This window comes from Diabrotica virgifera, chromosome 6 (assembly GCF_917563875.1).
Source record: "Diabrotica virgifera virgifera chromosome 6, PGI_DIABVI_V3a".
NCBI classification, from domain to species: Eukaryota; Metazoa; Arthropoda; class Insecta; order Coleoptera; family Chrysomelidae; genus Diabrotica; species Diabrotica virgifera.
The window spans coordinates 223,012,610-223,036,969 of NC_065448.1; the positions used below are offsets into that span (position 1 = coordinate 223,012,610).

At 35.8% G+C, this 24,360-nt stretch overlaps 1 protein-coding gene across 1 annotated transcript in view; it reads right to left on the reverse strand.

Annotated features, from left to right (window-relative positions):
* LOC126886739 (JNK-interacting protein 1) overlaps positions 1-24,360 on the reverse strand; it is a 37,209-nt gene that overhangs the window by 8,414 nt on the left and 4,435 nt on the right. Inside the window, exons 2-6 of the mRNA XM_050653757.1 lie at positions 20,965-21,191; positions 18,734-18,881; positions 17,434-17,687; positions 14,952-15,068; positions 4,073-4,236 (exon numbers count right to left, since the gene is read on the reverse strand). Of these exons, the coding sequence (XP_050509714.1) occupies positions 4,073-4,236; positions 14,952-15,068; positions 17,434-17,687; positions 18,734-18,881; positions 20,965-21,191 (910 nt within the window). The remainder of the gene's footprint in view (positions 1-4,072; positions 4,237-14,951; positions 15,069-17,433; positions 17,688-18,733; positions 18,882-20,964; positions 21,192-24,360) is intronic.

Sequence of the window (24,360 nt, forward strand, 5' to 3'; positions counted from 1 at the left end):
TGGCTCATTAGTGATTATCGATCAGAGATCGGAATTCTTGCTGATATGGTTTTTTTGCAGTATAAATGATTCATTTAATTTGTAATTTTGGGTGTCGATTACAGTGTATATGTTTCCCACTCCTCTAATCTCTGTCAATGTTTTCGTTAGTAGCATACCGTGATTGTGGGAAATGTGTATTATGCACATTCCATATAGACCACTGTCGCAGACACAAAGATTTTCTGTTAAACTATTAATAACTACCCAATATGTGAATTTTTTTTATTAATAAATATGTTGTTTCCAATTTATCTCTCAAAATTATCCAATAATGTTTTGACAAAAATGCGTTTATGTAATATAAATTTAATTTTTTTCTTTCCCGAAAAGCTAGGGGGAGGCCACGGCCCCCCCCCTGCCCGTGTGTATGGGCGCCTATGCTTCTATATATTACTCTAATAATCCAATTTTGTATAATGTTTAGATTTTTAAAGTGAGCATTGTAGGCTCCACTACCCCAACCAATAATCCCATATACCAATTGTGATTGTACTAGAGAAAAGTATAAAGTCTTCAAGTGGTGAACATCCAGGAAGTCGCGAAGATATTTAAATTTTGATAATAATCCTCGTATTTTTTGGACTACATATTTTATATGGTTATCCCATTTTAGGTGCCTGTCTATTATAATGCCAAGGTACTTAATGCTTTCTGCATGTGGAATTTTTGTATGGTTGTCAATTTCCAGTTGGTTGAAGCTTGGCAACCCAGTGGTATATGATGAAAATGGCAAATATTTAGTTTTTTCAACGTTTAAAGTTAACTGGTTATAAAAAAAAATGAATAACCATTTTCAATTTTGTTGCAAAACGAAAAAACACAGCCGAACCATATTCTAGTCCAATCAGAGAAGGTTCCCATTGTTTTCATTCTCGTGGGATGTAGAGTAGCATTATGTTGTTTTATATGCCATTAGAGTGAAAACCTAGTCTTTTTGCTAGCAGTTGCCGCTAGGGCATCTATGCCATTTCGTTCGTTGCAATCCGGGACTGCACGCTGGGGTCTGTTTTGGTTGGATCAGGGAGAGCAGCATATGTGCCTCCTGATGAGAGACTAATAAGTTTCGAAACCGGTAGGGGTGCTTGCAGCACTCTCTGATTTTACTAGAATATGGTTCGGCTGTGTTTTTTCGTTTTGCTACGAAATTGAAAATGGTTATTCATTTTTTTATTTACATTTACTCTGTGTGGAGTATGAAGGGAACCATTCTCGTTGGAATTTTACCGCGCTGAGCAGATGGGACGTGAATTGTAAATTGTAGAATTCCCTCATCTTCCTTAGTCTCAGCATCCGTATGGCTTGCAAATTGTAGAAGCCTCGGAGGTGTAACCAGAGAAGGTTCCCATTGTTTTCATTCTGGTGGGATGTAGAATAGCATTATGTTGTTTTATATGCCATTAGAGTGAAAACTTAGTCTTTTTAACTGGTTATGTTGAAACCATTTTATTATTTTTACAAAGTCTATTTCGACATTTCTCTTCAAATTTTCCCAGTTGTTACTGCTGTATCATCAGCGAAACATATGATTTGGCCTGAGGTCTGTAATGCAAGTAAGGTGTTTATGTAGACAGTAAACAAAAGCGGCTCCAAAACCGTTCCCTGAGGGACCCCGTAAGTCACAGTTCTGGTCTCGCTCATTTTACCATCCACAGTTACCTGTTGCTGTTTGTGACTTAAGTAGCTCTCTAACAAATTTAATGCCACACCTCTTAGGCCGTAATTATTTAGTTTGTTTACCAATATCTTGTGGTGTACAGTGTCAAATGCTTTAGAAAGATCTACAAATATACATAAGGAAGCTTTTTTGTTGTCTAAAGAATTATAAATATTTTTGGTCAATTTACCAATTGCATCTTCTGTAGACCGTCCCTCTCTAAATCCATATTGATTTTCAGATAATATATTATGTTTCTTTAAAAAATTATTTAAACTAGATTTTATGATTTTTTCGATTATTTTACTATATTATTATTTCGACTGATAAATGAATTGAATACATTTCCGAATTGGATATCTTACATCTTACTCTATTGTCGTTTCCCCATTACTGTTACCGAATTTTTCCATTGGTCTTCCATTGGTCTGTTTTCATTGGTCATTCCATTTCCAGAAACAATTAATCTCTCCATACTATCGTCACCTCTGCGAACCACGTGACCGAAGAATTGCAAAATTCGTTGCAGACATATTGTGGACAGCCTTTTTTAATCTCGAGTTGCTTTAGAATGGAAACGTTTGTCTTATGAGCTGTCTAAGGTATGCGCAACATTCTTCTCCAGCACCACATCTCAAAGGCATCAATTTTTTGGCACTCGCGTGCGCGAAGAGTCCAAATCTCTGCCCCATATAGAAATATTGAGAATACAAGAGCATTCACCATTCTCATCTTGATATTTTAAGAGATAGATCTGTCTTTTCAAACTTTAGTTAGGCGACTGTTTGCATTTTTTGCCATACCAATATACGTCTCCGAACTTCTGCTTCAGAGTTATCTACCATCGTTAGTTATACTAGACCCGAGATAGACAAAGGTATTTACTATCTAGTATTCCTGTAACATGTTAGTTAGTTGAATAGTGTCGGATCTGTCGATCACCATTATTTTTGTCTTAGCTTTATTGATTTTCAGACCAACTTTATTGCTCTCGTACTCAACTCTTCGCAGGAGATCAAATAATTGCATATGAAAGGGATCAAATAGGGTCTGCTAGTTAGCCGGTGTCCGCCTTTTTCGCCAGTAGGACGATGTTTGAGAATTTTTTTTTTAGATTAAAGGTATCTTTGGCAGTAGCGTTGTTGGGTGATAGTATTCAGTCATTAAAATAATACGAGCAGGTAGTCAAATATTTGCCGGCAAGTTATTCTGTAGAGATCTAGTTGCAGTATGCCGGTAAAAAGTGTTTTTGAAGTCTATGAAGTTTTGATGAAAGCAGGAGAAACTGATAGTTATAATATTTTTTGTTTCGTTTTTCTTTTTGATAAAACACTGGAAGCTAAAATTTTCTATGAAAAAACCTCATTTTTACAAATAATAAAATCGTGTCAGTGGTTAATGGTAGTGTTAAAATATCCTAGTGCATCTGGGTTATATTTTTCATATTTTTGTATGAGACCCTCGAAATTAAAATATAATTATTGCCTTTTTGTTCTATTAAATCTGCGTGAAGATTGTCAGCAGAAGATTGTCATTTATAATTCAGCTATTAATAAATATAACCAGTATGTAACACCATTGTACATATTTTTGATATCTCTGACAATCTTTTTTTGTCTTGGACACAAAAAGGTAATTGCTAACAGGGTTGCTGAACGAGCAACCGTTTTCGTGGTTTTCCCACTAACAGTCTTCCTATTGGGGAACCGTCTCTCGCCGTCCTTACCACTCTATTTATTGTCATTCGGCTTATGTGGTCGTTCCATTCTACTTTTCTGTTTCTTACACAGTTCTTAATGTTCTCCATGTTGCATCTCCGTCGTATATCTGTACTTCTACCTCTGTCCCATATTGTCTTACCATCTATTTTTCCAAGGGTTTTCATTTCTGCTGTTTCTAGCGTTCTTTTTATCCTGTCTGTACCAGCTCGTGTATCTGTCGCGTATCTCATTATTGGTCTGATGGCCGTTTTGTAAATTCTGCCTTTCATTTCTTTACCTATATTTTTATTTCTACATAGTGTTTCATTCATGTAACCTTCGACTCTGTTTGCTCTGTTCACTTGATCTTCCACTTCTGTTTTGAGCTTTCCGTAGCTAGATAATTGTACCTATTATCTGATCCTTCTGCTTTAATTTACTTTTTAGACTAGATTTGCTGTTATAATCATGCATTTTGTATTTTTTGGATAAATTAACATGTTATATTTTCTGGCGGTTACATCAAAGTTTCTAGTTATTAGTAATTATATATTATAGATATTTAATTTTTAACAAAAAATCGTCGTTCAGATCCTTTTAAATAAACACCTTTAAATCGTACACTCTAATTTAGCATCTAATGAAAATTAATAAAGTTATGTGGAAAGTAACCTACATTTCTTTTCCTCCTATCTACCATTCGAAGACCTTGATCGGAAACTTCTAGAGTGCAAGGGTGTAGTTCCGGGTCATTTCCTGAATTTCCAATAACTCTCCTAACGGCCTGACACACCACTGATGTGCCCTTATGGGCCAACGTTTCCACAGACCCAATATAACCTAAGGAAATAAACAACTCGTTAGTAAATCAATACATGAAGATTTTTTATGGGGTTAAAAAGTGATTTATAATTATTAAAAGGAATTTCAAAAGGAAAAGACGAGGATTGTTAAGATGTTAATTAAATATTATAAAAACAATTCAGAAAAATATAGATTGCATATATAGGGAGCGTGAGTATATTCGATTTGCTGCCGAATGTTGTGGATTTTATTCCCATTACAAGACAAAAAGTATTGTATTGTCCAGGTCTGCCTTTTGAATGTTTGGACAAGGCACAAAGTCGTAATCGTACAGTTACTCTACACTTTAAAAATGATACGAACAAGTTAAATTTTGCTGAGAATGTCAATTTTTGGGACCCCAAAAAAGATGCAAAATAATGTAACGGCACGGTTATTTTGGTTAATGTGTTGTGTCGCTTAATTTTTAACTTCAAATATTTCGAAAACTAATGATTTTATTGTTAAGAATGAATAATATACTCTTCATTCTTAACAATAAAGTCATAAGTTTTCGAGATATTTGAAGTTTAAAATTAAGCGGCATAATACATAAATCAAAATATCTGTGCCGTTATATGTTAAACTTCAAATAGGTATATTATTTACATAGACAAAATAGCAATTCGGCCAGTGGCGTAGAATTTGGGAAGGGCCAACCATTCACTGTCCGCTGTCGTACCTACGCCTCTGGTAGTAGCCAGTAGTGATGTTGATTATAGTTACTTTCGAGTATTCGTTACAAATCGTTACTTTTCTATAAAGTATATAATCATTTACAGTATTCGTTACTTTGATTACTTTTGTTACTTTTGTATTTGAGTACCGGTAATCATATCGAAAATCGTATTTCTCAGTAGGTAGGTAGTTTCTATAAAGTAATCATGTACAGTATTCGTTACTTTGATTACAATGGTTACTTTTGTATTTGAGTACCGGTAATCATATCGAAAATCGTATTTCTCAGTAGGTAGGTATTTTGTATAAAGTAATCATTTACAGTATTCGTTACTTTAAATACTATGGTTACTTTTGTATTTGAGTACCGGTAATCATATCGAGAATCGAATTTCTCAGTAGGTAGGTATTTTATATAGGTATTCCGGTATAACAACGACCTTCACCGATCTGTTAAAGGGATAAAAATAATTTGATTACTATGATTACTTTTGTTACTTTTGTATTTGAGTACCGGTGATCATATCGAGAATCGTATTTCTCAGTAGGTAGGTCTGTATATGTAGGTATTCCGATATAACAACGACCTTCACCAATCTGTTTAAGAGATAAAAATGATTTGATAACTATGATTACTTTTGTATTTGGGTACCGGTAATCATATCGAGAATCGTATTTCTCAGTAGGTAGGTATTTTGTATAGGTATTCCGATATAATAACGACCTTCACGAAGTACGAAGTAATCAGAGTAATCAAAGTAATCAAAGTAGATACAATTGTCGTTACTCGCTCTGATACGATTGGTACGAAGTAATCAGAGTAATCAAATTAGATACAATAGTCGTTACTCACTCTGATACGATTGGTTCGAAGTAATGAAGTAATCAGAGTAATCAAAGTAGATACAATAGTCGTTATTCGCTCTAATACGATTGTTATGAAGTAACGAAGTAATCAGAGTAATAAAAGTAATCAAAGTAGATATAGTAGTCGTTACTCGCTCTGATACGATTGGTACGAAGTAACGAAGTAATCAGAGTAATCATAGTAACGATTTACCTCTCTGTATAGTAATCGTTACTTTCGGTATTCGTAAGTAACAAGTACTTTGTAACGAATAGTTACTTTTTCAACATCACTAGTAGCCAGGGTTGTTTATTTATCATAATTTAGTAGAATGTATAGTACCTACACTTCCTGTCAAGCATGACAAGGATACGTCAAATAGTTTTAAATTACTGGGTACAAATTTATTTTAAATTTACAAATAAAACACCCTGTAACGCAGCAAGGAGCCATATTTTATTTAAGTGATTTGGGTTAAATCTTAATATTTTAAGGTCTAGAATCTACAACTCAGTAATTGGACATTCTTAATGAAACATCCTGTATATGTACATTAGATATTTACCTACTTATCTAGGGTAAGGCAAATAAACATCAGAAATATCTCGAGAACTAAAGGCAACAGAATCATGAAAATTGGAATGAAGGAGTTTTGAAGAGTGATGTTTTTAATGAAAATATTTTCATCTATTTTCTACTTTCGGTTATACCGAAAGTTGCTTATAACTTCGTTTTTTAAATGGTACGCCCTGTATATTTTTACATTTTTGGATCCTCTTCGATGTATCCTTTCTTAAAATATAAGGTTTTGTAATGTTACACAGGGTAGTTCAAAAGATAATTACGTTTTTTAATTTATTTCGTAGCAACTTTCACACCCTATAGAATTGTAATTTCTGTAGATCCTGTAGATCCTGTAGATCCTGTAGATCCAAAACTCTATTTATGTTCAAATTATTTTTAATATAGTCTAATATTGTTGAAAATTACTATTGTTTGTTTTTTAACCAAGAGGAGTGATTCAAATTTACCGCGCCGTAATGTTTGTTTCTAATTGGTCCAACCGCAGGCAAGTTTACTCGTGAGTTTACTCCACTGTTATTAAAATTTGACACTAGTGACATTTATGAAATTTTGGCACTTCTGTCATTTTATAGGTTAATTAAGTATATCGGCGATTTTTTGTGTTTTCTGCATTATTCCTTTAATTTTTAGATTTTTAGTCTATTTTTATATAAAAACAGTTGTTTTTAGAACTCTTTAGCGATGTTTAGTATAATATAATATTGTAGCGTGATTAGTGTAATTACTTCTAATTACAATAAAACTAGCGGTTCGTAATTTATATACGACTTTATTTATATAAGTTACAGAAGAATTTATCTTATACACTAAACTTATTCACAAAATATGCCCGTATTTATACCCAGTTGTTATTCTGGAACAATCGACTCCCATCTCGAGCTATCGGCTTGTTCCGCCTACGTGACGTACCTTCCAGAATTCTCCGGCGAGGCCTAGCACATCCGATTACGTCATTCTCGAGGTGTTTACTGTTATACGGGGATCGGCCAAGATTTCTCTTCCGCTACACTGCTCCCCTCTTAAGATCTGAGCGTCTCGATCAGCAACTCTAAATGAAGGCCCAGGATGGCGGAATCTACACGACTCTCCAGCTCTGCATACACCCTTCAAGAAGAAATAACAGTCTACTGTCTTTGAAGGGTACGACATCTTCGGGTTCATGCAACACACAGTGATTTGTACACCAGTTCCTCTGAAGACCACTTCAAGCATGCTTCTCACAATCTTCCAATCCAGATTTTCTACTGCATGGCCTATTTTTGGTAAAGCCAAATTTTTGATGTCATAATTACACACGATTTTCTTCAAATTAGTTAGAACACGCCATATGTTCTCGTAGCTTGGCGTGTCCGTATAAGACTTTCTGGTCACCATATACAGCAAAGATCGAGGACCATCTTCCAATCGCAGTACTCTTCCAATTTTAGGCTGCTGATTTCTTAACTCGTCCAGGCGGCCGAACTTTCTATTGAATACGGACGATATTCCTTTAGTCATCTCGAGGTCTTGGGCAACACAGTGGGCCAGAGAGACGTTTTCTGGAACACCAAACAGATCTTGCTGAACTTCTGTGGTCACGCCGAATCTAGCACTCTTTCTCGCTGCGTAATTTGACATAAATTGATTAAAACTTGGCTGTGCGACATCTTTCATCTCCTGTTGGAGGACTCGTGCTTCTTCTGTTTCATTTGAGCCAGCATATGGTGCAAGACGATTTATGTGAATAACTTTTGGTTTACCGTTTGGCAACTTCTTAATTCTATATATTACGTCATTTATTTTCTTCTTAACTTCATATGGACCTTCACATTGTCTTTGCAGTTTAGGACATAAGCCTCGACGACGTTGCGGATTATAAAGCCAGACAAGATCACCTACTTCGAAGCTTTCATTCTTGCATCGAGAATCATATTGATCTTTCATTCTGTCACTGGCTATCTGGATGTGTTGTCGGGCAAGTTCATGAATGTTGTTCATTCGTAATTTCAGGCGGTCAACGTAGTCTTCGCCTGCAACATGTTCCTCGGAAGGTCCGCAGCCAAACTCTAGGTCGCAGGGCAACCGAACTTCACGACCCAACATCAGGCAGGTTGGTGTTTGACCTGTAGTTTCATTTACGGCCGAGCGGTAGGCCATCAGGAATAAATGAATGTGTTGGTCCCAATCTCGCTGATGTTCAGATACAACTTTGGACAAGTGTTTACCCATCGTTCGGTTCATCCTCTCGACCATCCCATCTGATTGAGGATGCAGGGGTGTTGTTCTGGTCTTATTGGCACCAATCAATTTACAAACGTTTTGGAAAAGAGCTGACTCAAAGTTTCGCCCTTGGTCGGAGTGGATCTCCAAGGGAACACCAAATCGGCTAAAGAATTCTTTAACAAGTACCTCTGCAACGGTAGCAGCTTCTTGATTTGGTAATGCATAGGCCTCAGTCCATTTTGTAAAATAATCCATGGCTACCAGGATGTATTTATTTCCAGCATCGGTTTCTGGAAATGGACCTGCAATGTCGATAGCTACTCTTTCCATAGGACTTCCAACATTGTACTGTCTCATGGGTGCTCTCTTTTTACCAACCGGACCATTACCGGATGCACACGGTTCACATTTTCGGCACCATCTTCTTACATCATCTTTACAGTTCACCCAATAGAACCGTTCTCGAACCTTTTGCAGAGTCTTCGTAATACCAAAGTGTCCACCTGATGTACCGTCATGCAACTGACGCAATACTTCTGACACTTTACTTTTAGGTACAATTAACTGAAGCTTAGATTCTGTACCATCATCGTTCTCAAAGGTTCTGTACAGAAGATCATCTTTTAGTACCAGGCAATTCCATTGGCTCCAGTAGGCCTTGACTTCTGGACTACATGCACTAATGTTCTGCCAACTAGGTCTCTCACCTTGCCGCATCCAATCCAATACTCTTTTTATACATGGATCATCTTCTTGGGCGTCTTGTAACTGTTGGGGCTGCCATTGCTCATTAATTACGGTGGTTCGTCTCACGGGGCAAAATCGTTCCTCTAATTTGGCACAGTGATTACAATTCGCACTGCATGGTCGTCTCGAAAGGGCATCAGCATTTGAGTGAACTCTTCCGGCCCTGTGTTCTATCTCGTAATCATATTCTTGTAATCGTTCTAACCATCTTGCCATCTGGCCCTCTGGATTACGGAATTGTATGAGCCATTTTAGAGCAGCGTGATCTGTTCGAAGAAGGAACTTTCTGCCGTACAAGTATTTATGGAAATGTTCGCAAGCCTTCACTACACCCAGCAGTTCTCTTCTGGTAACGCAATAGTTTCTTTCTGGTTTCGACAGGACTTTGCTGAAATAAGCGATGACTTTTTCCTGTCCATCCTGGATTTGTGAGAGAACAGCTTCTATGGCACTGTTGCTAGCATCGGTATCCAAAACAAATTTTCCTGCCTGTCCCGGGTAGCTTAATATCGGTGCACTGATCAGAGCCCTTTGTAGTTGTTCGAAAGCTTTTTGACACTCCTCACTCCATGTATATTCTTTGCCCTCCTCCGTCAACTTTGTTAGGGGCTTGGAGATATTGGCAAATCCTTTGACAAATCGTCGGTAATATGTACATAGGCCAAGGAAACTTCTAATTTCATGTTTATCTTTTGGTACTGGCCAATCTTTAATTGCATCAATCTTTTCAGGATCAGCTGTTACACCATTACTCGATACAATATGTCCTAAGTACTTAACTTCTCGTCGAAACATGTGACATTTCTTCGGACTTAACTTCAAGTTCGCTGCCCTCAATCGTTGAAAGACGTCTATTAGATTCTTGGCATGTTCATCAAAGGACCTTCCAACCACAATTACATCATCCAAGTAAACCAGGCATGTTTTCCATGTTAGACCTCTTAAAACTGCCTCCATTAATCTTTCAAATGTGGCAGGGGCATTACATAAACCAAACGGCATAGCCGTAAACTGCCAAAGCCCTGATCCTATCGAAAATGCGGTTTTCTCCCGATCGGCTGGCTCCATGTCTACTTGCCAATATCCACTTTTTAAATCGAGTGTGGAAAACCAACGAGAACCGGAGAGAGTATCCAATGTATCGTCTATTCTGGGCAAAGGATAACTATCTTTTTTTGTTACCGCATTGAGCTGGCGGTAGTCGATACAAAAACGCGTTGAACCATCTTTCTTCTTTACCAGAACTACTGGTGATGTCCATGGACTGTTCGATGGTTCAATTACCCCTTGTTTGTCCATATCCTTGATAATCTCTTCGGCTTCATCTCTTTTCGCAAATGGAAGTCGTCTAGGCCGTTGTCTGATTGGCTGAGCGTCTCCGGTATTTATTTTATGCGTTACTATGCTTGTTTTGCCCTTATCCTTCTTATCAATAGCAAAAACATCTTGATACTCTATCAGCATAGACCTTACTTTTTCCGTTCGTTCATAGTCAAGGTCTTGGCATCTTTCAATGATCATCTCGACAAGGTCTTTTGGATACTTTGACTTTGATGATTTCTCATTGGTATTCATAGAGCAAATTGAAGCCACGGGAACACACTGTCCAATCAAAGCTCCTCTACTTAACTTAATAGCAGTTTCCCTTAAATTCATAACTCTTACAGGGATGACATCTCGAACTTTTACCAAAGTTTTCGCCGTTAGGAACTCGACATTTTCTACATCTTCGACCATCCTTAAACTTCCCTCTCGGCAGTGTCCATCAAGCATGGTCATCAGAATTTTCTCACTATTACCGGGTATGGTTACGTCGCATGTAGTTAGTAAGCGGATGACATCTTCTTTGTCGTCGTGAAAGGGCAACTCTTCACCGTTGATCCTGAGAACTCCATTTTGAACATCCAATATTGCCCCCACTTTCCTTAGTACGTCCATCCCCAATATGAATTCGTCGGAGATCTCGGCAATTAATACTTGATGTTCAACTGTGGTCTGGCCAATGGATACTGACATATTAGCCTCGCCATATGTATTAATTAGCTCACCAGTCGCTGTTCTAAGCTTTACTGTTGCAGGTGATAATTTATTATGGTCTCGTACTACATCTGGACGTGCGATAGTTCTCGTTGCACCTGTATCCACCAAAAATGATCTACATCTATTACTGATACGACCTTCGATGTATAAGTTGTGGATTCCACCGGAGGACGTAAGGTTGACAGTTACTATGGGGGCTCTAGTTCTCGAGGTCGGCAGTTGCCCCTTGGTGTCGACCCGCTCTAGTTTTCCGACGGCTGTACGATCTTCTTACAATTACGACGAATGTGGCCTACGTCTCCACAATTCCAACATCTAGGCTCGCGTCTCTTTGGCATCTGATTACTTAATACTCTCCGTATCATTTCCTCCAGACGTTCATCGTTGTGTTCGTCACTTTCTTCAATGGTTCTTACTCTATGGCCTCGTGAAGTTTGACTAGCCGTTTCGTGTTCCAATGCAATAGCAAGTGCTTCATCTAAAACTTTCGGTCTTGCTAGTCGTAAAGCTTTCTGTAGTTCATTATCTTTCAGCCCTTTGACGAAGGTATCTACTGCAATTTCTTCTAAAACGCTGTCTGGCACCTCTGGATAAGCCAACCGCACCACACGAGCCACATCTGCTTCAAATTCTTGAAGATTCTCACTTGCTCGTTGACTTCTACTTCGCAGTTGTGCTTTGTATACTTGTTGTAGATGGGCATCTCCATAGCGTTTTTCTAGACGAGTGAACAAGGTCTGGTAACAATTTTCTTGACCCTTGGGAATTGACCTTAATATATCTGCAGCATCACCTCGTAAAGCAGCAGTCAAGGAAACAGCCTTTTCTTGTTCGGTCCAATGATTGGCGGTCGCAATAGCTTCAAACTGTCTAAGATATATGGACCAAGAGGACTTTCCATCAAATGGTGGTAATTTGAATCTCATATTATGCGACGTTTCGTCTCTCGGTAGTTCATCTTTCACTAAAGGATCTAACGTTGCTGCATTAACTGATGGTTGTACTTTTGTATCGGTTATCCTGCTCTCTAGCTGTTTGATCTTTTCTTCTACGGTCTCTACACTTTTCTGCATCTTATCGAATGTTCTAGAAACTTCTTCAAATTTCTCATTGTTCTGTTTACAAACTTCTTCTAGTTTTTCGTTGTTTTGCCTACAGACCTCTTTAATTATTTGAGAAGTCTCATCGAATCTTTTAGCAACATTTTCGAATTTCTCGTCGCTTTTTCTACTAACTTCTTCAAGTTTCTCGTCGCTTCTTCTACTAACTTCTTCAAGTTTCTCGTCGCTTCTTCTAGAAGTTTCATCGATCTTTTGAGAAACACTTTCAAATTTCTCGTTGTTCTGTCTACTAACTTCTTCAAGTTTCTCGTCGCTTCTTCTAGAAGTTTCATCGATCGTTTCAGAAACAGTTTTTAATTTCGATAAGATTACTTGTTCTGCTGACTGGAAGTGGAACGTCTTTGGGTCTTCTCCGTTCTTCGTGAGGACATCCTCGAGTCGTGCTTGTAGGACTATCTTGAGCCCACTGCTGTCCAGATCCCGTTCCTCGAGCTGTTCACGGAGCTGTTTTACTGTAAGTTCTTGTAGCAACATCTTTGGTCGGCACACACGTACTTTCCAAAATGTCTTTTAACAGTCTTTCCGAATACCGAACAATCAACGCACTTTAACTATTCCCGACGAATAAAGTCCAAAAGTATTTTAAAGTCTTTCCGAATACCGAACAATTAACGCACTCCGGTTGTTCCCGACGAATAAAGTTCAAAAGTCTTTTAAAGTCTCTCTGTAATTCACTTATTTATATCGCACTAAGTTAACCGAACACCGACACCAACTGTAGCGTGATTAGTGTAATTACTTCTAATTACAATAAAACTAGCGGTTCGTAATTTATATACGACTTTATTTATATAAGTTACAGACGAATTTATCTTATACACTAAACTTATTCACAAAATATGCCCGTATTTATACCCAGTTGTTATTCTGGAACAATCGACTCCCATCTCGAGCTATCGGCTTGTTCCGCCTACGTGACGTACCTTCCAGAATTCTCCGGCGAGGCCTAGCACATCCGATTACGTCATTCTCGAGGTGTTTACTGTTATACGGGGATCGGCCAAGATTTCTCTTCCGCTACAATATGTAAGGATTTATCATCGAAAGCTGATATATATGATCAACGAAAAAAGAAGATGAATTTGGTGACTTTTCTACTAACTTTTTTGGGTGTGAATCTGTCTTTCTAGTTTACTCCTCTTGGTAAAAAAATCAACTATAGTATACACTGTGAGTTCGTACGTAGAGGGGATATTTACAAATTCGCGAGCGCCAGTAGTGACAAGTCTGTAAACCTTTACCGGAAATTTGACATAAATGTCAAAGTGATTAATTTAAAATTAAATTTAAAAACATTAATTATAAAAAATATCTGTTGGTCAAAGCTGTGGTATATATTTTTACCTTAAATATACTTACGTTTTAAATACTGAATTTAAGTTTATTAATGTTCTATTAATCTATTAATCTATTAATCTTAGCGCCATCTATACGATAATTGTGAAAGTATCCGAAGTAAGAAATTCATATTTTGTTAATAGAACGTCAAAATGATTAGCAAAATCTTAAAAAAATCGATTACAATTTAATTACTTTTTTGCGTTGTAAATATTAAGTGATAACAATTAAATAATAAATTTAAAAATTACCGGTGAAAGTTGAATTAGTAGTCCGCTAGGAGCGACACCAGCGAAGCTCACAGCGTATAGCTAAATTTTGAATTTTAGTATACAGGGTTGGTCAAAACTCGGAATTAGTATTTTCTGAGTTTTCTTAAATGGAACACCGTGTATTTTAATATTGTATTGAAACGATATTTTATGGTACTTTTTTATTTCTTAAGGTTCCCTATACCTAACTGCTTTAATTTGGGCTTAATTATTAATCGCACCAACAATCTTAACTACGTAAGTATTTTGACAACTCAACCATTATTATGTATTTATTTCCGAAAAATTATTTGTGATTGAATATTTTCACGGCCCAGTTAGCTATAAGGAATGCTCAAGAAATAAACAAGTACCACAAAATATCATTTCACTACAATACTAAAATATAGGGTGTTCCATTTAAGAAAACTCAGAAAATACTCATTCCGAGTTTCGACCAACCCTGTATACTAAAATTAAAAATTTAGCTCTACTAAAAATTCTTAACGTTAGTAGAATATATTAAAAATCATATAAACATAAACACAGTTTTTGATGTCAAACTACTACAATTCTACAGGGTGTGAAAGTTGTTTCGAAATTAATAAAAAAACGTAATTATCTTTTAGGCTACACTGTATAACATTACAAAACCTCACATTTTAAGAAAGAAGACATCGAGGAGAATCCAAAAATGTAAAAATATACAGGGTATCCCATTAAAAAAAACGAAGTTATAAGCAACTTCCGTTACCTATAAACGGAAGTAGCAATAGATAAAAATATTTTCATTAAACAGACCACTCTTTAAAACTCCTTCATTCCGATTTTCATGATTCTGTTGCCTTTACTTCTCGAGATATTTCTAATTGGCCCTTTATTTGCCTCACCCTGTATACTTACCTAACAGATAACGTTCTCGACGCCCATGTTCACAAGATGTATCCCAGTCACTATAATCACAGTCAACAGCATAAGCTGAAGGAAAAATACCCATTCGACCTGTCCGTAAATTTACTCCTATAAAAGAAAACTTTTTAAGTAATCATAAATGGGTATCTTACTCAACATTTCTAAATTCCATTGTAAAATGGCTGCACCACACTTCGCTATATGTTATTTGTTAGGCGGCTACGCTCTATGCGCCCCAACATTTTCCTTTGAAGTGTGTAAAAACCGACAACTAGACGGATAGGCGTATTTGCTATGCGTGCTTACTCACTATGCGCGCGCATCAAGCGAATATTGACGAATGAACCCTCCATAATTCGTCCCGTACGGCCAGTGCCGGTTTATCCACTGGGCGCATGGGGCGGGCGCCCAGGGACCCGTTCCTTTTAATTATAAAAAAGTAAATTCGCTAAATAATCTACAATCTACATATTTTCCAAAAATAATCTCATACGCAAATACACTGCAAACGACTATGTTCTATTGTTACATCTCTTCACGCCTATACACACTGGCGTAGCCTAGCCCCACAGAGGCCCCGTGTCAATGTTTGTGGCGGGGCCCTTTTCCAAAAGCAACAGAAAGTTGTCAGAAAGATGTCTCGAATTGTAGTGAATTTTGCATGTGAATCCAGCTTGAAAGCAACTAGTTATTTCAGAACTGTTCAAAGTATCTACACGTTTTTTTCGGCTTCTCCTCAAAGGTGGAATTTACTGAAAGAAAGCGGCAAATGTTGTGTAAAAAGATTAATTGAAACTAGATGGTCCGCCCGATTTGACACTGCAAATGCATTATTTAAAAACTACGGATCCATCAAACATATTTTTTCCAGTTAAACAATAATAGAGATGAAAAATCAGCAGATAGAAGTGAAGCCAAGTCACTGTACAATAAAATGGATACCTTTGAGACAGCTCTATTGACACTGATTTGGGCAAGAATTTTGGAAGCAGTGAATGCAACAAGCGAAACGTTAGAAACTGTGGACTTAGACGTGTCAATTTGAGTAGAATTAATGACATCTCTTTTGAGCTTTGTTGGAGACGTAAGAAATACGTTTAGCGAAATTGAACAAGAAGCGAAAACTTTCTTTTGCGAAGGCGAGGATATCTCAAACATTTACCATACAACTGACCTTCAAAGAATAAAAAAATAAAATTTTTTTCGAAGAAGCAGCTGAAAGTCAAATAATTTTAAAGGGGCAAGAGATATTCAGAATTGAAGTATTTAATGTTATATGCGACAATATTACTCAAGATCTTTTAAAGAGAATTGAATACTACAAGCTACAAGAATGTAACATCAGCTTTTAGATGTTCTTTTACGCTAGATAAAGAAGAAGTCAAGACGTCAAATAATACTTTTTGCGAGAAATATAAAAAAGATATTGATGAAACCAAAGAGAACTTGCATAATGAAATTACCCATTTTGTAACGTTATGCCAAAATTTAAATAAACATACATTTTCTGAAAAATTTGATGTCATCCAGGATGTATAGGCAACTTTTCCCCATATTTTAACTGCACATTTATTTGACGATACTAATTTCTAATGCTTCAGGCGAGCGCTCTTTTTCGGCTTTAAAAAGAAACATTTTTGCGGTCAAATTTGGGTCAAGAAAACCTAGACACATTATCACTATTGTATATAGAGAATGAAGAACTGAAGAAACTGAATTGGGATAATATTATATGACAGTTTGCGAATCCCAAGTCAAGAAAAAAAGTGATCTAATTTTTGTCTTTATGTATTTTTTCAAATATGTTTTTTGTTTGTCATATGTTGTTTTGTGAAACTTTCTGTTTTTGATTTATGTTTTCAAATGTATTTTTTGGAATATTTTTTTTAATAATAGTCTCCCGTTTTATACCGCTGACGCGCCTTTGGGATTATAGCAGGGTAGTCTGCTATATCTAGGGCCTACGGTATACAAGGAGGGTAACAGGACCAGTGCTCCACTTCAACCGCCTATTATTACCCCTGGTTTTACCCAAGGTACTCATTTTTATTCAGGCTGAGTCGACCTGGGGCCTATAGACATTTTAAAAATGTCTAGTTGTTCTTGTCGACGCTGAGATTTGAACCACGGCCTACCAGCACGCGAGTCAAGCATACTACCGCCTGAGCTACGCCGGCCCGGGATTATTTTTTATGTTGGCTATTCTTCTTGCTTGTTTAAAAAAATTATTTTATGGATTTTACAATAAACCTTTATAGTTAATGCATGTGTTTTCTTGTTAAAAAACTGACAACGAATAGCAATGAATGGGGCCCCTAAACCTCCAGCACCCAGGGCCCGAAGTTAGGTTAAACCGGCACTGCGTACGGCCGAATAAGGCGCATAACAAATAACATATAGCGAAGTGTGGTGCCGCCATAAGCAATTTCAACAAAATCACCGATAAAAAAAAGAGTAACAGTAAACCAATTACCTTCGCACCAAAGATCATCAGCTTCCTTTTGTACGTAGATTGGATCGCCTATTTCAATTTCTATTTCGTCTTCGTGTCTTGGAATAAACTTATGAAGTGCTCTATGCGTGGCTTCTAGCATGTCTACGTCGTTATAAACTACTCCTCCAATCACGGAAGGGGAAATGCCCAAAATTGGAGACATCGATTTAGGCCCGTCCGTCCCTGTCGGCGAATGTGCTGTACTGTGACCGCTGTCGGCGTCAGTTAAAAGTCTGAAAACAGCATTCACTATTTTAGTGACACACGTAAAGGAAATTTTATTAGAGATAGCCTATTATATCATCAAAGATATCAATCTGGTGGTCTGATACGTAGCTTCCTTCGCCGGCTAAAAAAACTGGACATTTCACATCTGGCAACAGCGCCTTCCATAATGGCCTTGTGTAAAAGCGAGATATGAAATAAATTTTTCCCGGATTTCCGGATTCTAGGGAAATTTTGAAAAAAGTCTAAGGTCCATTCTGCTTGTTTTTGGCGCTTTTTGTGGTGGGGTTAGAACGGCTCGTCAGATCGTGACGTATGAGGGGTTGTTGAAAAGAGGTTGCTCGTCATGCCAAAGGGGCCTTATTCATTTAGGGGCCAAACTACTTAACGTATACGCAGGTGCAGGTATGTATGACAGGTATGTGCAAGATGACAGATAATCACAGTAGACAATATTAAAAACAAATAGTAGTGACACTCTCGTCGGCAGTTTTGAAGTCTCGTTTTGTAGAGGCAGCTATCTTGTTATCTATCATCTGAGGCAAAATGTTACGACCGGACTGGCTGAATGAAAAATCTTTCCGGTAATTAGAATTACTAAAAGCCCTATTGTAGGGCTTAGGGTTAGAAATATTAGACGTATTAAATAGGTCAAATAAATTATCAAATCTTTGAATGATTTCAGTAGTTCCAACAGCTTCAAGAGGCAACGTATTAAAGCGAATGTACAAGGTTAAACCAGCAGCAACTGTGCTACTAAGCATCTAAGTTGCTAGTCAAACCTTCAAGATTGATAGTATGCAGAAGAGCAGTGGGTTCTGCGACTTTTCACCGCAATCTCTCTGCGCGGAAAAAAATGCGTGACTTCATCAAGGTTGCATAGTGTCATTACTGTTATACTGGGATGTAAAGAACGAATACAATGTAACGAGGAAGTATCATTTCACAACGACTATATCTTATACAATTAAAGAACGATCTGGAAAAACATCAAGCAGTAAAGAAAATATATATTTGTGATCTAGATTTATCGGCATATTTATATAAGACTTACCTATCAGATTCTGGCGAGTCATCCCATAGATACCCGCATTTTAATACTAGGATTGAGCTTGGTCCACTGTTGCTACTTCCTAGTTCGTCAGCCAGAGACATTTCTCTGGATAACTGTAATTGAGCGTTGTACATTGTAACTACAGCAGCTGGAATAAAATACCAAAATCAAAATGCTGGGTATCGATTTGATCATGGAATCGTTGACTTGTCGCTTTGAAAACTTATTGAGTGTATTTAGATTGTGAGAGTATTGACTACCAGGGGAACCTTCTTATTATACGCCAGTCAATGTGAGGAAAAACAAGATATTACCTCCGAATTCTATTCTACTACATGGATTTTAATGAAATTTTTTGAATAGCTACTTATCTTATAATTCAAAGTCTACCCAATGTCGATGTGTGCTTTTATCTTGGGGATGGTTCCCACCTCTTCTCGAAAAAATTTTTGTTCAAAATAACCACGGAAGTAGGTATCTATAGAACCTAATTCTAAGCAAAAACTGTTCTATATTTTTTTTTCGAAAACTTAATACTTTTTGAGTTATTCGTGGTTGAAAATTTGCCATTTTCATTGAAAAATATCACCTTTTCGGGCGGTTTTTTGCGAATAACTTAAAAATTGCGCATCTAATGAAAATAAATCTAATTGAGTATATAAATAATTATTTTTTTAGCGTATTGAAAATCAAAGAGACTCGTTTCTTCATAAATTATCTAGTTATAATACGAAAAGAGATATTAAAATAACAGAGAAGTGGTCGATTTTAAAGGAATAATGCTACCAATATCTTTTGTAGTGCTTGAAAAGACCTTCAAAACGAGCATTGTTAAATGTGCGATTACATTCAAACTAAGCGAGATATGGTGCAAACAAATTGATGACTAATTTATTTTAAAATAATATGCGAAGTATATTAATCCCTCATCCACCAGATTTAAATGAATCGTTTTACTTCTACAATACCTGTTATTATAGTGTTATTTCTATGTTCAAAAAGTTGGACCGGTTTAAAATGCATGGTTTTTGAAAAAATAAGATTAAGTTATAGAGCGCATTTTTAGATTTTCTTAAAAATCTCCTTTTTCTCTATGTAACTCGCAAATGATAAAGAGATACAGTAATGAAAGAAAAAACAAAATTGTTATCTGAAAAAATTCTACATTTTTGTACTGTATCTTTTATTCATCTCTTATCATTTTCGAGTTACATGGAGAAAAAGAAGATTAAAAAATAATAAAAATTCGCTCTATAATTTGATCTTATTTTTTTTTTCAAAAACCATTCATTCTAAACCCGTCCAACTTTTTCAACATAGAAATAACACTATAATAAAAGGCATTGTAAAAGGAAAACGATGCATTTAAATTCTAGTGGATGAGGGGATAAATATACTTTAACCTCAGTATGAGGGTAATGGAGTAACAGTAGGTACTCATTTTAAAGGTCTTTTCAACCACTACAAAAGGTATTTGTACTTGTAGCGTTATACCCCTAAAATCAACCATTTCTCTGTTATTTTAAGTTGAACACACCGATTTCAGCATGCACCAAAAAAATCATTTTCGCCTACCACATCTCTTTTTATATTATAACTAGAAGATTTATAAAGAAACAAATCTCTTTGATTTTTCATGAGCTACAAAAATGTTTTACATAGTTTTTTTTCGGTAGATGCATAAATTTTAATCCATTCGCAAAAAAACCGTCCGAAAAGGTGATATTTTTCAATGAAAATAGCAAATTTTCAACCACGAATAACTCAAAAAGTATTGAATTTTCAAAAAAAAAATTGTAGAACAGTTTTTGCTTAGAATTACGTTCTCTAGCCAATTCCGTGGTTATTTGAACGAAAAAATTTTCAACCCCGAGGAGGGGTGGGAACCACTCCCAAGATAAAAGCACACATCGATATAGGGTAGACTTTTAATTAGGAGATAAGTAGATATTCCCAAAATTTCATTAAAATCCATGCAGTAGGATGGAATTCGGAGCCAAATACCCTCACTGACTGCACTATTATAAACAAAAAATAAATTGGTTTTAAATAAAAAAAATTATTTGTTGAAAAATTATTATAAATCAGGTACCTGGGGTAAACTTTGGGTAAATTTTTATATTTTTTCGATTAAAATAAAATTCGGTTTGTGGGAAAGAAATAATTAATGTGTTTGGAATGTTAATAAAGTTCAGATGTTCGTCAAGGCTATATATCTTGTAAAAACTTACATTTTTTATTTTTAGGAATCTCAGGAAGTTTTCTACGTCTTCTTTCACCAGACCAAGGTATCGAGGTCGATGCGCCGACTGTGATTGCACTGTCCTTTTTACTACCGAACGATAGAGGTTCGCTGGTGTTGCTGTCCAAACCATCTCCGTTGATATCACAGTAATTGTCTAGGTCACTCTTGGAAGACGTAGGCGAGTCTTCGTCGACAGCGACATCATGAACAAGGCTAGAAAAAATATATACACATACCTACTAGCTAGGGGTCGACAAGACAAGAATTCTTGTCTTGACAACAAGAAATATATCTTGTCTTGTCTTGAGAAAAATTAGGAAATTTAAAAAATCTTGTCTTGACGTTTTCTTGACATTTTATATCTTGTCTTGACTCAAGAAATTTCAAGATCTTGAAATTTCTTGAATACCCGGTCCGGTGATTCCCCGGCCCCCGGCGACCTTTTTATTGCGTTGCGTGCTAACAAGGCCACTGGAGGGAGTCCCGATCGAAAATCTAAATAAATGTAAAATATTAGATAAATAATGGGTTCTGATCAGTAAATTTTGTCAGTACCTGAGAAGCTTTAAAACACTTTCTTCAATACTCGAAGGCTCGAAGGGAAAAAATATTGCACATTCCCATTGGTGGTAATTGGAGTAAACTTTCTGTTAGACAAAATGGAAATATTGGGCTCATTAACTTGATAATTAAATTGATAGAGACACTACCGACGAGTAATTAATTTACTTCATTCAAGCTGCGAGAGATAAAATACTGAAACACTATAACAAAATTAATTGCACTGTATAGCTCTTATTTTGGATCCTGGGAATAAAGTAGAGGCATTTTCCTCTTCATCTTGGAGAAAGCTTTCACAATCAGAGACAGTACAAAAATTTGAAGAAATATTTAAAGCTTACTATTTTAATTAATTCCGGAATGATCTACAGAATCCAATACCAGAGCCAGCGCTTAGTCTGAAAAAAGAAGATAACGAATTTGATTCAGATACTACTTTCCCATTTAAGAACGCTGACAATGATAACTTACAATCTTGGAAGTATGAAATTGAAAAATATATATTTTCAAGAGCAGCTTTAACAACAGAGCAACTTTTCTATCAGAGGAAGTGTTATCTGCCTTAATTCATGGCTTATAAATTCCGATTTAAAATGTGCTAAATTTGTTATTGAAAATAAAATCTAGTTTGCAATTTTATTTTCAACAGGATTAGATATCATTAATTATTATTTTTAATTTACATTTTTGTAAATCGTTTTAGCAAACAATGTGTTCATAGTACCTACATTCTTTCTCGGTTTTTGCTGTAAATTTTAAAGAACCGCTTGGATTGACATGAAATTTGGCATACGCATAGCTAACATGTCAAAGAAAAAAAAAGTGATATGGTGCCGATGTGTGCTTTTGCCCTGAGGGTAAGTTTCACCCCATCTAGGGGGTGAAAAATATATCCAAGGCAAGTCCCGAAATGGATAAACTGACTAATTTTAAGCAACTTTTGTTCTATAGAGTTTTTTCACCAAATCAATACTTTTCGAGTTATTTGCAAGTGAATATGTTCATTTTTCATCAAAATAACCACGTTTTTAGACGGTTTTTCGCAAATAACTCAAAACGTAAGCATTTTGTCGAAAAAATATTCTTATCAAAACTATAGCCTATAAAAAAGTAAAAAAAACGGTGTATATATTAGGTCTATACATAGCAAAAGCAGAGTTATAGTTAATGAAAAATAGGTTCATATTTGAAAAATTCCAAATAGAATAATTCAATGTGAAATATCCAAATAATGAAGCATTCTTGGGGAAAACAAATTACAACTTTTTTAAAGCGTTTAAAAAAATATGGCTGTTTTTATAAAAAAAATTCTAGCATCAAATGTCAGCAAGTTACGCTCAAAATAAAGTTGGTCCCTTTTATTTTGGCAAAAATAATCAGGAAGATCACCCCCCAATTAGTAATTTAAATGAAATTAATCGTTACCGCTTCACAAGTTACTTTACTTATGTTGATTTTATATGATCTGTAAGTTTCATCGATTCAAAGTGCTTATTTTTGAAAAAATTTGGTTTTAAAGTAAAATTTTTAAAAATTTTAATTTTGAAAAAAATGCTTTTTTCAAAATAACTTAAAAATTATTAGAGATACCAAAAATCTTAATTAATAAAAAACGTCGGCTTTACTTTTCTGAATATCATGTATTTTTTTGTTTTTCTGTTAGACAAAAATTGATTAAGATTTGATGTTTCTAAATTTGCATACATTGGTGATCAGTGACCCGTTCAACCCATTTTAACTACAGCCCTTTCAAAAATAAGAACTTTGAACCGATGAAACTTACAGATCATATAAACAATACATACACGAGTCAAGAAACTTGTGAAGTCGTAACGATTAAGTTCATTTGAGATACTAATTAGGGGGTGATTTTCCCGATTTTTTTACCAAAAAAAAAGGAACTAACTTTATTTTGAGCGCAACTTGTTTACTTTTGATGCTAGAAATTTTTTTATAAAACAAAAATGAAGCTTTTTTAAACACTTTAAATAAGTTGTAATAAGTTTTCCCCAAAATGTGCTTCATTTTTGGTTATTTCACGTTAAAGTATATTAAAATAAAGACCTTGAAACGATGAAACTTACAGATAATATGATGAATACATACGTGAGTAAAATAGTCCTGTCGCCAGGGAGGGTACAACGGCCTCCTTAATTCAGATGGAGTTACCCAAGTTTTTTTTATTTATTTTGACCCGTAGAATACGAATTTTTTGGGTAACAGTTGATCCGGATGTCGATAAGATTGTTATAGACAAAGAACTTGAGGAATTACATAACAGTGATTTCTCGCAAAACAAAACATCTTTTTGTATTTTTTGGGTCATTGTAGGCAAAAAATGTTCTGACAAGTTTTTTCGTAGGATGCATAGTTTTCGAGATAACCGCGGTTGAACTTTCAAAAAATCGAAAAATTGCAATTTTTGAACCCGAATAACTTTTGATTAAAAAATAAAGTAGCAATTCTGCTTACCGCATTTGAAAGTTTAAGTCAAATTATATCGGTTTTGATTATTTGCATTGCTAAAAATTTATTATTTTATTGGTAAACAAAGCTATAAACACCTAGTGCGTGAGTGATGTTTTCAATGATTTCTCATTTAAAATCTAACGAGTAGGTAGAGTAGCTACAAGTGCAAGCGAGGCAATTTCTACGTAGCATGCGTTAAAACGCGTGTATTAGGCACGGTAAACACTATGTGTTTATAGCTTTGTTCAGCAGTAAAAAAATTCATTTTTAGCAATGCAAATAATCAAAGCCGATATAATTTGACTTAAACTTTCAAATGCGGTAAGCAGAATTGCTACTTTATTTTTTAATC